This window comes from Doryrhamphus excisus, chromosome 7, assembly GCF_030265055.1.
Source record: "Doryrhamphus excisus isolate RoL2022-K1 chromosome 7, RoL_Dexc_1.0, whole genome shotgun sequence".
In the NCBI taxonomy this organism is placed as follows: Eukaryota; Metazoa; Chordata; class Actinopteri; order Syngnathiformes; family Syngnathidae; genus Doryrhamphus; species Doryrhamphus excisus.
This window is the reverse complement of record NC_080472.1, coordinates 678,685-691,672: the sequence shown is the minus strand read 5'-3', so window position 1 is coordinate 691,672 and position 12,988 is coordinate 678,685. Positions and strand designations below refer to the sequence as shown.

The following is a 12,988-nucleotide window of genomic DNA, read 5'->3' as shown; positions in this document are numbered from 1 at the left end:
CGACTAGCCGGAGTGACTCGACCACATTTTTAAGGGGTAATAATTACAAGAATGTCGAACAGCGTCGAGTTAGAACTGGTAATATTGCATACTAGTTAGTAATATGTTCTATAGGTACTTGCGTTGTGAATAAATAGTGATGGAAAAGTTATTATTTACGCTAAAGCTGCTTTTCTTTTAAGACATACACAAATCCGCCCACCCCCGTTGAGTGGTCTATGCCGGCGCCTTTTTAGCCAATCATGTGTTTGTTGTGGTACCAACCCATAAAGCCAACAAAGAAGGGTCCGTGTACTTTGACACTCGGATCATGACAGCACCCATCTACTCTCTTCCACTTCGCTTCTTTCCACGCTTTTGACGAATGTCATGGAGTTTAATAATCTGTCCGTGGTGCTGCATTCTCCGGGAGATCTCAGGCTGGTACGATCCCTCATTTTATGAAAATAATATGCATATGTTCATTTAGCAAGTAAGATGAAAGGTGTGTATGAGCTCAGGTAATGGACATATGTTTGCTTTTTCCTCAGGAGAAGCGCCATGTTCAGGAGCCGGGGCCTCATGGTACGAGTTAATAGACTTAGTTCTTATTTAACATGTTTAATACTGTAGTACCATGTAGTAAAACAACAGCAAATCTATGACTTACAATAATATTTTATTGTATTCTAATTGGATTAGAAAATATATGCCGAACTTTTAGTCAATACATTTACTAATATTTAATATCAGTATTTATTATTATAATATTTAATATTATATATTACATATTATTATATATAATATATAATATTATTAATATTTAAGAAAATTAAAATATATTTTTAGATCCATTTTGTTTGTATTTACTTTATGACTATTGGTAATTTATGACTATTATTATTGTATATATTTTTTCCCCATAGAAAACCATGATCGTGGTTTATTTTTAGCCAGGGCCTAATTGTGCGAGTTAACATATTCTTATTAATAGTTCTTATTTAACATGTTTAATACTGTAGTACCATTCAAACAATTTTACAATAATATTTATAATATTATAATTGGATTAGAAAATATATACTGAACTTTTAGTAAAGACATTTTTTATATATAGATTTTTTAAATTATTATATTTTAGATCCATTTTGTTTGTATGTACTTTATGACAATTGTAAATTTATTACTATTTTTATTGTATATATTTTTCCCATAGAAAACCATGGTCGTGGTTTATTTCTTTCGGGCAGGGGGTGGCAACCTTTCCTATCAAAAGAGCCATTTTAACCCCCTCGCTTACTAAATAAAAATTGTCTGGTGCCACCAAACATCAGTATAAAACATCTGATAAACATTTAAAGTTTGACTCTTTTTCCTTTTTTTTATTTTACCTGTTTTAAAAGCAGAATATAACAAATAGAAGTGCAATGTTCTTGTGTAATGGACGCTCACTTGTTCGCTCTTCACCCGACACGTGAAGAGTGAATTACGAGTTGATAGACTGACGGATTTGGTAGAACTTTGGGGTGTCAAAGTAGTTCAGAGGCGAAAAAGCGGAGTTGATTGAGTACTCATGCGACTGTTTAAGACAAACATCTGTGTAAATGAATGTAAACTTACCTTGTATGTTTACTTTGGCGCCAACAACTTTAGCTGAAGAGCCGCATGTGGCCCCGGAACCGCGGGTTGCCAAGTCCCGCCTAAGACCTAAGGGAAAATACTCTGTGGTCTGATGTTTATTATTATTATATGTCATTAGACGTTTATTATTCAGCATTAAAAGTCATTTAAAAAGTAACAGTAAAATATGGTGGAGGTAGTGCGATGGTCCGGGGCTGATTTTGCTGCTTCGGGACCTGGAATACTTGCAGTGATAAATGGAAGCATGAAAAATTGACCAACAACACTGTAAGACACTCATTGCAAGTTATCACAAACTTGATTGCAGTTGTTGCTGCTAAGGGGGACCCCAACCACTTATTAGTGAACAACTTTAGCTGAAGAGCCGCATGTTGCCCCGGAGCCGCGGGTTGCCAAGTCCCGCCCAAGACCTTAGGGAAAATACTCTGATGTTTATTATTATTATATGTTATTAGATGTTTATTATTCAGCATTAAAAGTCATTTAAAAAGTAAACAGTAAAATATGGTGGAGGTAGTGCGATGGTCCGGGGCTGATTTTGCTGCTTCAGGACCTGGAAGACTTGCAGTGATAAAAATTGACCAACAACACTGTAAGAGACTCATTGCAAGTTTATCACAAACTTGATTGCAGTTGTTGCTGCTAAGGGGGGCCCCAACCACTTATTAGTGAACAACTTTAGCTGAAGAGCCGCATATGGCCCCGGAGCCGCGGGTTGCCAAATCCCGCCCAAGACCTTAGGGAAGCTACTCTGCGGTCTGATGTTTATTATTATATGTTATTACATGTTTATTATTCAGCATTAAAAGTCATTTAAAAAGTAAACAGTAAAATATGGTGGAGGTAGTGTGATGGTTCGGGGCTGATTTTGCTGCTTCGGGACCTGGAAGACTTGCAGTGATAAAAATTGACCAACAACACTGTTAGAGACTCATTGCAAGTTATTACAAACTTGATTGCAGTTGTTCCTGGTTGTTAAAAAGGCGATATTTTGGGCGAAATTTGTATTTATTTGGAAATACGACTATATCGGAAAAAAATAGCAGTTCTAAAGGTGATGGGGTTGTGCTTTGCTTCTCCAGAGGTCCTGATCCAGATGCACTCGGTGGGCATCTGCGGCTCCGACGTGCACTACTGGCAGAACGGCCGCATCGGCGACTTTGTGCTCACCAAGCCAATGGTGCTGGGTCACGAAGCGGCGGGTCGGGTGGTCAAGGTGGGCTCGGCGGTCAAGCACCTTCAAGTCGGTGAGTAAAGCTGAAATACTTGCATGAAACCTACCTGTAGATTTGCACTCATTTTATTTATTATTATTATTATTTTTATTTATTTATTTTTTTTTCAGGTGACCGAGTCGCCATTGAACCAGGTGTCCCCCGAGAAATGGACGAGTTTTTCAAAAACGGACGCTACAACTTGTCCCCGTCTATCTTTTTCTGCGCCACGCCGCCCGATGATGGCAACCTGTGCCGATACTACACGCACAGCGCTAACTTCTGCTACAAGTAACACCTGACATGACCCAACCCCCTTTTTTTTTTACGTCATCTTTGCCTCACATCCTGTTTGTATTTCCTGTTCAGGTTGCCTCACAATGTGACATACGAGGAGGGTGCGCTGATTGAACCGCTGTCCGTGGGCATCCACGCCTGCCGCAGGGCCGGCGTGACACTCGGCAGCACCGTGCTGGTGTGTGGTGCAGGTACGATTCTCCTCAAAGCAAGGCACTCACAGCTTTTTTTGTGGCAGTTTTGACTGCATTTATTCAATTTTGTGGATTATTTTCAGTCTTATTTGGAGTCCTATAGGTTTGTTTATGGAGCGTAGTGGCCACTGTCATTTATTTTAATTATTGTAATTTTCATATGCAATGAAACTACTTTTTATTCTGCAGTTTTTACTGCATTTATCCAGTTTTGTGGATTATTTCTAGTCTTATTTAGAGTCCTATAGGTTTGATTTTTGAGCATAGTGTCCACTGTCATTTATTTTAATTTTTGTATTTTTCATATATAATGAAACAACTTTTTATTCTGCTGTTTTTACTGCATTTATCCAGTTTTTTGGATTATTTCTAGTCTTATTTGCAGTCCTATAGGTTTGTTTATGGAGCATAGTGGCTACTGTCATTTATTTTAATTATTGTATTTTTCATATGTAATGAAAAAACTTTTTATTCTGCTGTTTTTACTGCATTTATCCAGTTTTTTGGATTATTTCCAGTCTTATTTGGAGTTCTATAGGTTTGATTTTTGAGCATAGTGGCTACTGCCGTTTATTTTAATTATTGTAATTTTCATATGTAATGAAACAACTTTTTATTCTGCTGTTTTACTGCATTTATCACATTTTTTTGGATTATTTCTAGTCTTATTTGGAGTCCTATAGGTTTGTTTATGGAGCATAGTGGCCACTGTCATTTATTTTAATTATTGTATTTTTCATATATATTGAAACTACTTTTTTTTCTGCTGTTTTACTGCATTTATCACATTTTTTTGGATTATTTCTAGTCTTATTTGGAGTCCTATAGGTTTGTTTTTTGAGCTTAGTGGCCACTGTCATTTATTTTAATTATTGTAATTTTCATATGTAATGAAACAACTTTTTATTCAGCTGTTTTTACTGCATTTATCCAGTGTTTTGGATTATTTCCAGTCTTATTTGGAGTCCTATAGGTTTGTTTATGGAGCGGAGTGGCCACTGTCATTTATTTTAATTATTGCATTTTTCATATGTAATGAAACTACTTGTTATTCTGCTGTTTCTGTTGCATTTATCTAATTTTTTTGGATTATTTCTAGTCTTATTTGGAGTCCTATAGGTTTGTTTTTTGAGCATAGTGGCCACTGTCATTTATTTTAATTATTGTAATTTTCATATGCAATGAAACTACTTGTTATTCTGCAGTTTTTACTGCATTTATCCAGTTTTATGGATTATTTCTAGTCTTATTTGGAGTTCTATAGGTTTGTTTTTTGAGCATAGTGGCCACTGTCATTTATTTTAATTATTGTAATTTTCATATGTAATGAAACTACTTTTTATTCTGCTGTTTTTACTGCATTTATCCAGTTTTATGGATTATTTCTAGTCTTATTTGGAGTCCTATAGGTTTGTTTTTTGAGCTTAGTGGCCACTGTCATTTATTTTAATTATTGTAATTTTCATATGCAATGAAACTACTTTTTATTCTGCTGTTTTTACTGCATTTATCCTGTTTTGTGGATTATTTCTAGTCTTATTTGGAGTCCTATAAGTTTGTTTATGGAGCATAGTGGCTACTGTCGTTTATTTTAATTATTGTAATTTTCATATGTAATGAAACTACTTTTTATTCTGCTGTTTCTACTGCATTTATCCAGTTTTGTGGATTATTTCCAGTCTTATTTGGAGTTGTTTTTTTTTGTTTTTTTGGGTTGGAGCATAGTGGGCGCTGTCATTCATTGCAATTATGAGAGGAGTTATTGCAATAATTAAAAGTAACGCTTAATTCTCCTGTTTTAATGCATTTTTATCCAACTTTTTGTATTATTTACTCAAGAGAAAATTCAACATAAGGGACATTATTGACAGCCATATTGGCGATACTGCTTATGCAATGTATTTTATGTTCAGACATTGGAGTTTGAAGTAGAAAAGATACCGCCTGTGTGGTATATTTGTGTTTAATTGGGGTCTCTCTCCTGTTGTTCTACAGGGCCAATCGGGTTGGTCTGTCTGCTTGTAGCCAAGGCGATGGGGGCTGCACAGGTTGTCATTTCAGGTGAATACCGTCTCCTCCTCATATTAAAAACAAACAACAACAAAAAAAAGTGTTTTTCTCTCCAATCTTACCATTGTCACACTCAGACCTCTTCCCCGAGCGTCTGGCCATGGCCAAGGAGTTGGGGGCGGACTTCCAGATGCTGGTGAAGAGAGGGGATGAACCCCAGCAGTTGGCCAAGAGGGTGGAGGACATGCTGGGGGAGCAGCCTCACATCACCGCTGAATGTAGCGGTGTCGAGAGCAGTATTCAGACTGCTATCTACGTACGTGCACCATGTACTGCTTCCTGGTAAAGGGTAGTTTTACAACAAAATAATAATATAACTATGAACTATTTACAGTTTTCATATTTGGAACATATAGTGTGTTAAAAATGTCCCTACAATGTACACTTTTCTATTTGTTCCTTCCTGTCATGCACGGCGCTGGAGCCTATCCCAGCTGTCTGGGTACACCCTGGACTGGTGGCCAGCCAATCACAAGGCACATATAGACAAACAACCATTCACACTCATGCTAACATGCTAACAATGAGCATGATAGTGCTAAGTCTTTATATCTGTTTACCTATGAAAATGGCAAAAAATTCTCCAATGCTAATGTTAACATGCTAGCAATAATAACATTAGCATGCAAACAAATTTTTTTACATATGTGTCGGGCTAAATAAAATGCTAATGTTAGCATGCTAGCACTGAACATGATAGTGCTAAATCTTTATACAAGTGTCTACCTATGAAAATGGCTAAAAATGCTCCAATGCCAATGTTAACATGCTAGCAATACTAACATTAGCATGCAAACATATATTTTTATATATGTGTCAAGCTAAAAAAATGCCAATGTTAGCATGCTAGCACTGAACATAATAGTGCTAAATCTTTATACATGATAGTGCTAAGTCAAGTATTGTGCTATAAGTGTCTACCTATGAAAATGGCTAAAAATGCTACAATGCCAATGTTAACATGCTAGCAATACTAACATTATGCAAACACATAACATAATAGTGCCAATTTTTTATGTGTCGAGCTAAAAAAAATGCTATTGTGCTAATGTTAGCACGCTAACACTGAACATGATAATGCTAAGTCTTAGTCCTAGCATTATGTGTCTACCTATGAAAATGGCTCAAAATGCTACTCAAAATGCTACTCTGCCAATGTTTACATGCTAGCAATACTAGCATTAGCATGCAAACACATAGCGTGTGGGTGCTGGAGCCTATCCCAGCTGTATTTGGGCGAGCCAGCCAATCACAGGGCACATATAGACAAACAACCATTCACACTCATGCTAACATGCTAACAATGAGCATGATTGTCTTTATATCTGTCTACCTGTCTAAAAATGCTACAATGCTAGTGTTACTAATACTAACATTATTGTAGCAATGGTAATGTTAGCAATGCTAATGTAGCATTGCTACATTAGCATTGTAGCAATGCTAATGTTACTAATACTAACATTAGCATGCAAATACATAACATAATAGTGCCAATTTTTTATGTATGTCGAGCTAAAAAATGCTATTGTTAGCATGCTAACACCGAACATGATAGTACTACATCTTAGTCCTAGCATTATAGTGTCTACCTATGAAAATGGCTAAAAATGCTACTCTGCCAATGTTAACATGCTAGCAATACTAACATTAGCATGCAAACACATAACATAATAGTGCCAATTTTTTATATACGTGTCGAGCTAAAAAATGCTATTGTGCTAATTAGCATGCAAACACATAACATTCATTCATTTTCTATTGTTTCTGTTCTCTACTAGGCCACCCGTCCAGGAGGCGTAGTGGTGACGGTGGGTCTCGGGTCCCAAATGACCACCATTCCTCTTGTCAGCGCGTCTATCCGAGAAGTCGACATCAGAGGCGTCTTCCGCTACTGCAACACGTATGTTTAAGTCGATGGATCGTGGCTATGCTATGCTATGCTATTCTCTTGGATTTTACTGACGCTAACACTCTCACTGTGTGATGCAGCTGGCCTATGGCCATCGCCATGTTGGCGTCGGGAAAAGTCAACGTGAAGCCTCTGGTCACTCATCGCTTCCCCCTGGAGCAGGCGGCCCAGGCGTTTGAGACCACACGTCAGGGTACGGGAATAAAGGTCATGTTGAAGTGTGACCCCAATGACCAGAATCCCTAAACACTGAATCCACTAAGTGAGTTATTGTTAACCATTAGTGACACATTTGATCAATTATAATACATATATTACAAATTATTTTACATTTTTTAAAAAATAAATTTGATTAATTTGTCTTAACTTGAATTTGTGGTGATACTATTTGGATGGTAAGACACCACCCGCATTCCTTAATTAGCACCAGAAGGGGGCACCAGAGCATCAAATTACCATCTACACCAGGGGTGGGCAGGGCCGCATTGATTGAACAAAATTGGGGGGGGGCAGACTCTATATTTTACACCTAACAGTCCACCTGGAATTATTGTATCTGTAAAAGTGTCATGCAATCTGCTATATGTGCACTTTGCGCTATGAATTTATAATAATAGTAAATTTATTATTATTATTATATATTTTTGTATTATTTATTATTTATTATTTTGTTTGATTTGTTTCGACGTTCTTTCGACTATCATGTTCGGTGTTAGCATGCTAACATTAGCACAATAGCATTTTTTTTAGCTCGACACATATATATAAAAAATTGGCACATTTATATGTTTGCATGCTAATGTTAGCATTGCTAGCATGTTAACATTGGCATCGTAGCATTTGTAACCATTTTCATAGGTAGACAGATATATAAAGAGTTAGCACTATCATGTTCGGTGTTGGCATGCTAACATTAGCACAATAGCATTTTTTTAGCTCGACACATATATAAAATATTGGCACTATTATATATTTGCATGCTAATGTTAGCATTGTTAGCACGTTAACATTGGCAGAGTAGCATTTTTAGCCGTTTTCATAGGTAGACAGATATAAAGACTAGCACTATCATGCTCATTGTTAGCATGTTAGCATGAGTGTGAATGGTTGTATACGTTTGCATGCTAATGTTAGCATTGCTAGCACGTTAACATTGGCAGAGTAGCATTTTTAGCCGTTTTCATAGGTAGACAGATATAAAGACTAGCACTATCATGCTCATTGTTAGCATGTTAGCATGAGTGTGAATGGTTGTATACGTTTGCATGCTAATGTTAGCATTGCTAGCACGTTAACATTGGCAGAGTAGCATTTTTAGCCGTTTTCATAGGTAGACAGATATAAAGACTAGCACTATCATGCTCATTGTTAGCATGTTAGCATAAGTATGAATGGTTGTATATGTTTGCATGCTAATGTTAGCATCACTAGCACATTAACATTGGCATCGCAGCATTTTTAGCCATTTTCATAGGTAGACGGATATAAAGACTAGCACTATCACGCTCATTGTTAGCATGTTAGCATGAGTGTGAAAGGTTGTTTGTCTATATGTGACCTGTGATTGGCCTCTCGCCGCTACTCACCTTGCCCTCACAATTAGAGCGGGGCCTATTCTGCTAATATAACAGTATTTAATGATTAATGATTGGATGTGTTGTTGCTATAAGGAGATCTAAAGTTATTTTTTGTTAGTATTTTTATATATGAAGACCTAACATGTTTTGCCCCAATGCGAGACCGAAGCTCCAGTCCCAAAACAATCATGGAGGTTTTATCTCCAGTTTTATTACCTTTGCCACAATGACATGATACAACATTACGAGGCATGCACACAGATCATGTTAGAACGCGATTAAATGGAGTACAGTGCATCGTTAAAAAGCCTTACTCGCTGCGGTAAGACCTTTTTTTTTTTGTTTTTTTTGCCCCCTGTCACAGTGTGATTCTTACTTCCTAGATCCCAGCGTCCAATGCCGGAGTGGGAGGATGTTTGCAGTGACCAAAACCCTCTCTTCCGACATGATTAGCACAATACTTGACGAGTTTGTTTTCATTATGTACACACATTCAAATACTTGGCATGGCAATGGAACGGCTCACGTTACAGTTTTACATTCACTTCAGTCAGGAACACCAAAGATCAACACACGCGTGTACGCCACAGGAAGCAGACGTGATGCATTCAACCAACTTGTGTTATTGTTATTTTGACGAGTGGATGATATTTAGAAAAGTATGGAAGACCCTTTCCGACAAATGGAAGGAAGTCACAATTATGAGATAAAAAGTATGAATGAGATGGGAAAGTCAGAACTGTGGAAAAAAAAGTGAATATTTTGAGTGACAAGAAGGCAACTCATAATTTCACTTTTTATCTCATAATTGGCTTTTTATATCACAATAATTTGTTTTTTTTAGCTCATATTTATGACTTTTTATGTCCTATATATGATGTTTTATTTTATTTTTTCTCAATTATAATTTTTTATCTCAGAATTTTGACTTTTTTGTCGTAAATTTGACTTTGTAATCATAATTTTGAATTTTCATGGCATATTTTTGACTTTTTATCTCAATTGGGAATTTATATCATAATTGTGACTTTTTATTTCTGAATCCTTAGTTTTTATCATACATATATATATATATATATATATATATACATATACATATACATATATATACATATATATATATATATAAGAGTTTGTATCTCAATTATGGAATTCTATCTCATAATTATGACATTTGTATCTGTACTTTTGTGACTTTTTAATCAGAATTTTGACTTTTCATGACATATTTTTGACTTTTAATTTCAATTTATTGAATTCAAATTTATTAATTTCGATTTTTCATGTCCTATTTATGATGTTTTATTTTAGAATTTTTACTTTTTATGTCATATTTATGGCATTTTACCTAATAAATGTGACTTTTTTTTCTCAATTATAATTTTTTATCTCAGAATTTTGACTTTTTTATGTCGTAAATTTGACTTTTTGACTTTTTAATCATAATCATAACGTTTTAATCATAATTTTGAATTTTCATGGCATATTTTATTTTTATTTTTTTTGACTTTTTATTTCTGAATTCTTAGTTTTTATCTTTTCTTAGTTTTTATCATTTGTATCTAAAAACCTTGACTTTTGTGACTTTTTAATCATAATTTTGACTTTTCATGTCATATTTTTGACTTTTAATCTCAATTATGAATTTATACGTCATAGTTATGGCTTTATATTTCAGAATTATTAGTTTTTACCTCATATATATGACTTTTTATCTCAATTATGGAATTCTATCTCATAATTATGACATTTGTATCAAGACACTTTGACTTTTGTGAATTTTTATGTCATAATTTTGGCTTTTAATCTCATAATTTTGACATTTTCATGTAAGAATGTTGACTTTTTGTCTCATACATGCGACTTTTATAGAGTTATTACCTCATCATTTGGACTTTTTAACTCAATTGTGATTTTTTTATCTCAGAATTTTGACTTTTTTTATGTCGTAAATTTGACTTTTTAATCATAAGTTTGAATTTCCATGGCATATTTTTGACTTTTTTTTTATCTCAATTGTGAATTTCTATCATAATTGTGACTTTTAATTTCTGAATTCTTAGTTTTTATCTTTTATATATGCGTATATATATATGACTTTGTATCTCAATTATACATGCAACTTTATTAACTTTATTATCTCATAATTTGGACTTTATCTTATAGTTTTATCTCATAATTATGACTTTTTGTAACTGTAACTGTAATGTTTTAGCTCCTAATATTGACTTTTTTTTCCTAATATATGACTTTCTTAGATTCACAAATTCAACTTTATTCCATATTCACGTCTTTTTATCTCACAATCGTGACCTACCGTCGGGATCTATTTTCCCTTTCCAGTGTCGGAAGCGGACTTCCATGGAAAAAGTCTGCCAAGGCGGGCGTGTATTGCCATGTTAAATAAAGTGGAACATACACTACATATGGCCTATATGGTGAATGTCGCCATTGGCGTCGTCATCAGTCTGTGCTCAAAGACTAGATAGGACAGCTCTGGTCCTACGCCCATATATGGCATTTCTTCCTGCACACACCAGTTTCATTCACTAATCCACATTAAGATTCATCCGCTTAGCAGGTTTCAATGGATTCGACCTCAAACCATCAAAAACCACTTCCTGCTTGGCAGCGGGACGGAAGAGTTCAGTAAAAATGTACAACGACGCTCCGTCCACAGGAAATAAATAATCAAGGGGAAGGAATCTGGCCTTTACGTGCATGAGTATAAAAAAATAGTAAGTCTTTTTGACGTCACTGATGGGGAAACGAGAGCACAAACGAGATGTTTTTTTTTTTTTTTTAACGATGGGACAAACAAAAAAAGGCGACAATTCATCATTCACCTCCGGGTTTGTACAATAACAGTTTTTTGTTGTTGTTATTGTTTTTGTGGATCCTTTCATGGCTTCATATGTACATCGGCGTCTCCTGGCCCGTGAGGAGTCGGAACATGGCGGCAGGCATCGTCTTCATGTGAATCTAGAGAGACAAACAAGTCAAAAAGCGGGAGTTTTATGTCATACGTTGTTGTTGTTGTTGTAAAAGCACAGCTCTTTTTTTTTTACATTTCTGCTATTGTTTTTTTAATGACTTTTTATCTCAAATTATGATTTTTTAGCTCATAATTATGACTTTTATCTCATAATTTAGACTTTTAATCTCAGAATTATGACTTTCTACTTTATTATTGGAACATTGGAACATTTTTTTGCAAACCAAAATTTTCCAAAATGTACAACTTCATTGTTTAGTTTGATTATCGTAATATTGCGACTTTAATAAAACATTTGTTGCGATTATATTTTCTGATAATATTAGTCTTTTAAAAAAGCATTTTTTTTGTTTTAAATGACGACTTCTTTTTTTCATGTTTTGATATTTTATTTTGTCAATAAATAATAAAATTATATTTTCTGATAATATTATTCTTGTAAAATGACAATTTTTTGTATTAAATGACAACTTTTTTTCATGTTTTGATATTTTATTCTTTTTAATAAATAATAAAATTATATTTTCTAAATTCTAATAAAATATGACTTTTTGTATTAATTGACAACTTTATTTTCATGTTTTTATTTTATTTTTTAATAAATAATAAAATTATATTTTCTGATATAATTCTTGTAAAATGACAATTTTTTTAATTAATTGACAACTTCTTTCTTTTCATGTTTTGATATTATTTTATTTTTTAAATAAATAATAAAATTATATTTTCTAATAATATTCTAATAAAAATGACTTTTTTGTATTAATTGACAACTTTATTTTCATGTTTTTATTTTTTTTAATAAATAATAAAATTATATTTTCTGATATAATTCTTGTAAAATGACAATTTTTTTTAATTAATTGACAACTTCTTTCTTTTCATGTTTTGATTTTATTTTATTTTTTTAATAAATAATAAAATTATATTTTCTGATAATATTCTTGTAAAATTATTTTTTTGTATTAATTGACAACTTCTTTGTTTTCATGTTTTGATTTTATTTTATTTTTTTAAATTAATAATAAATAAATGGGCCACAGGCTGCACTTGATGCTATGGTTGTAATACCCGTATGTCCACTAGAGGGCGATGGTGGTGCAGAGTACGTG

The 12,988-nt window shown here is 34.0% G+C and overlaps 2 protein-coding genes across 5 annotated transcripts in view; one reads left to right on the top strand and one right to left on the bottom strand.

Moving 5' to 3' along the window:
• The first annotated feature begins 226 nt into the window (after window positions 1–226).
• sord (sorbitol dehydrogenase) lies at window positions 227–11,717 on the top strand. Of its 2 annotated transcripts, XM_058078760.1 has the most exons (10): window positions 227–423; window positions 531–564; window positions 2,703–2,867; window positions 2,966–3,125; window positions 3,204–3,322; window positions 5,321–5,386; window positions 5,473–5,651; window positions 7,174–7,295; window positions 7,385–7,566; window positions 9,265–11,717. In XM_058078760.1, the coding sequence occupies exons 1-9, from the start codon at window positions 370–372 to the stop codon at window positions 7,548–7,550; spliced, it is 1,065 nt and encodes a 354-aa protein (XP_057934743.1). In that variant the 5' UTR covers window positions 227–369; the 3' UTR covers window positions 7,551–7,566; window positions 9,265–11,717. The 2 variants fall into 2 exon arrangements, with proteins under 2 accessions (XP_057934743.1, XP_057934742.1); XM_058078759.1 differs by having other exon boundaries at window positions 7,385–11,717.
• Window positions 9,942–12,988, bottom strand: part of apba2b (amyloid beta (A4) precursor protein-binding, family A, member 2b) — a 49,524-nt gene continuing 46,477 nt past the window's right edge. For all 3 annotated transcript variants that reach the window (XM_058078748.1, XM_058078750.1, XM_058078749.1), the window contains one exon: window positions 9,942–11,863. In XM_058078748.1, the coding sequence (XP_057934731.1) occupies window positions 11,792–11,863 (72 nt within the window). In that variant the 3' untranslated portion in view covers window positions 9,942–11,791. The remainder of the gene's footprint in view (window positions 11,864–12,988) is intronic.

Coding starts and splice junctions, on each gene's coding strand:
- sord (XM_058078760.1), top strand. CDS start 370: ATGGAGTTTAATAATCTGTCCGTGGTGCTGCATTCTCCGGGAGATCTC. Junction 5,387..5,472: donor TGCACAGGTTGTCATTTCAG/GTGAATACCGTC, acceptor TGTCACACTCAG/ACCTCTTCCCCGAGCGTCTG. Junction 7,296..7,384: donor GTCTTCCGCTACTGCAACAC/GTATGTTTAAGT, acceptor TGTGTGATGCAG/CTGGCCTATGGCCATCGCCA.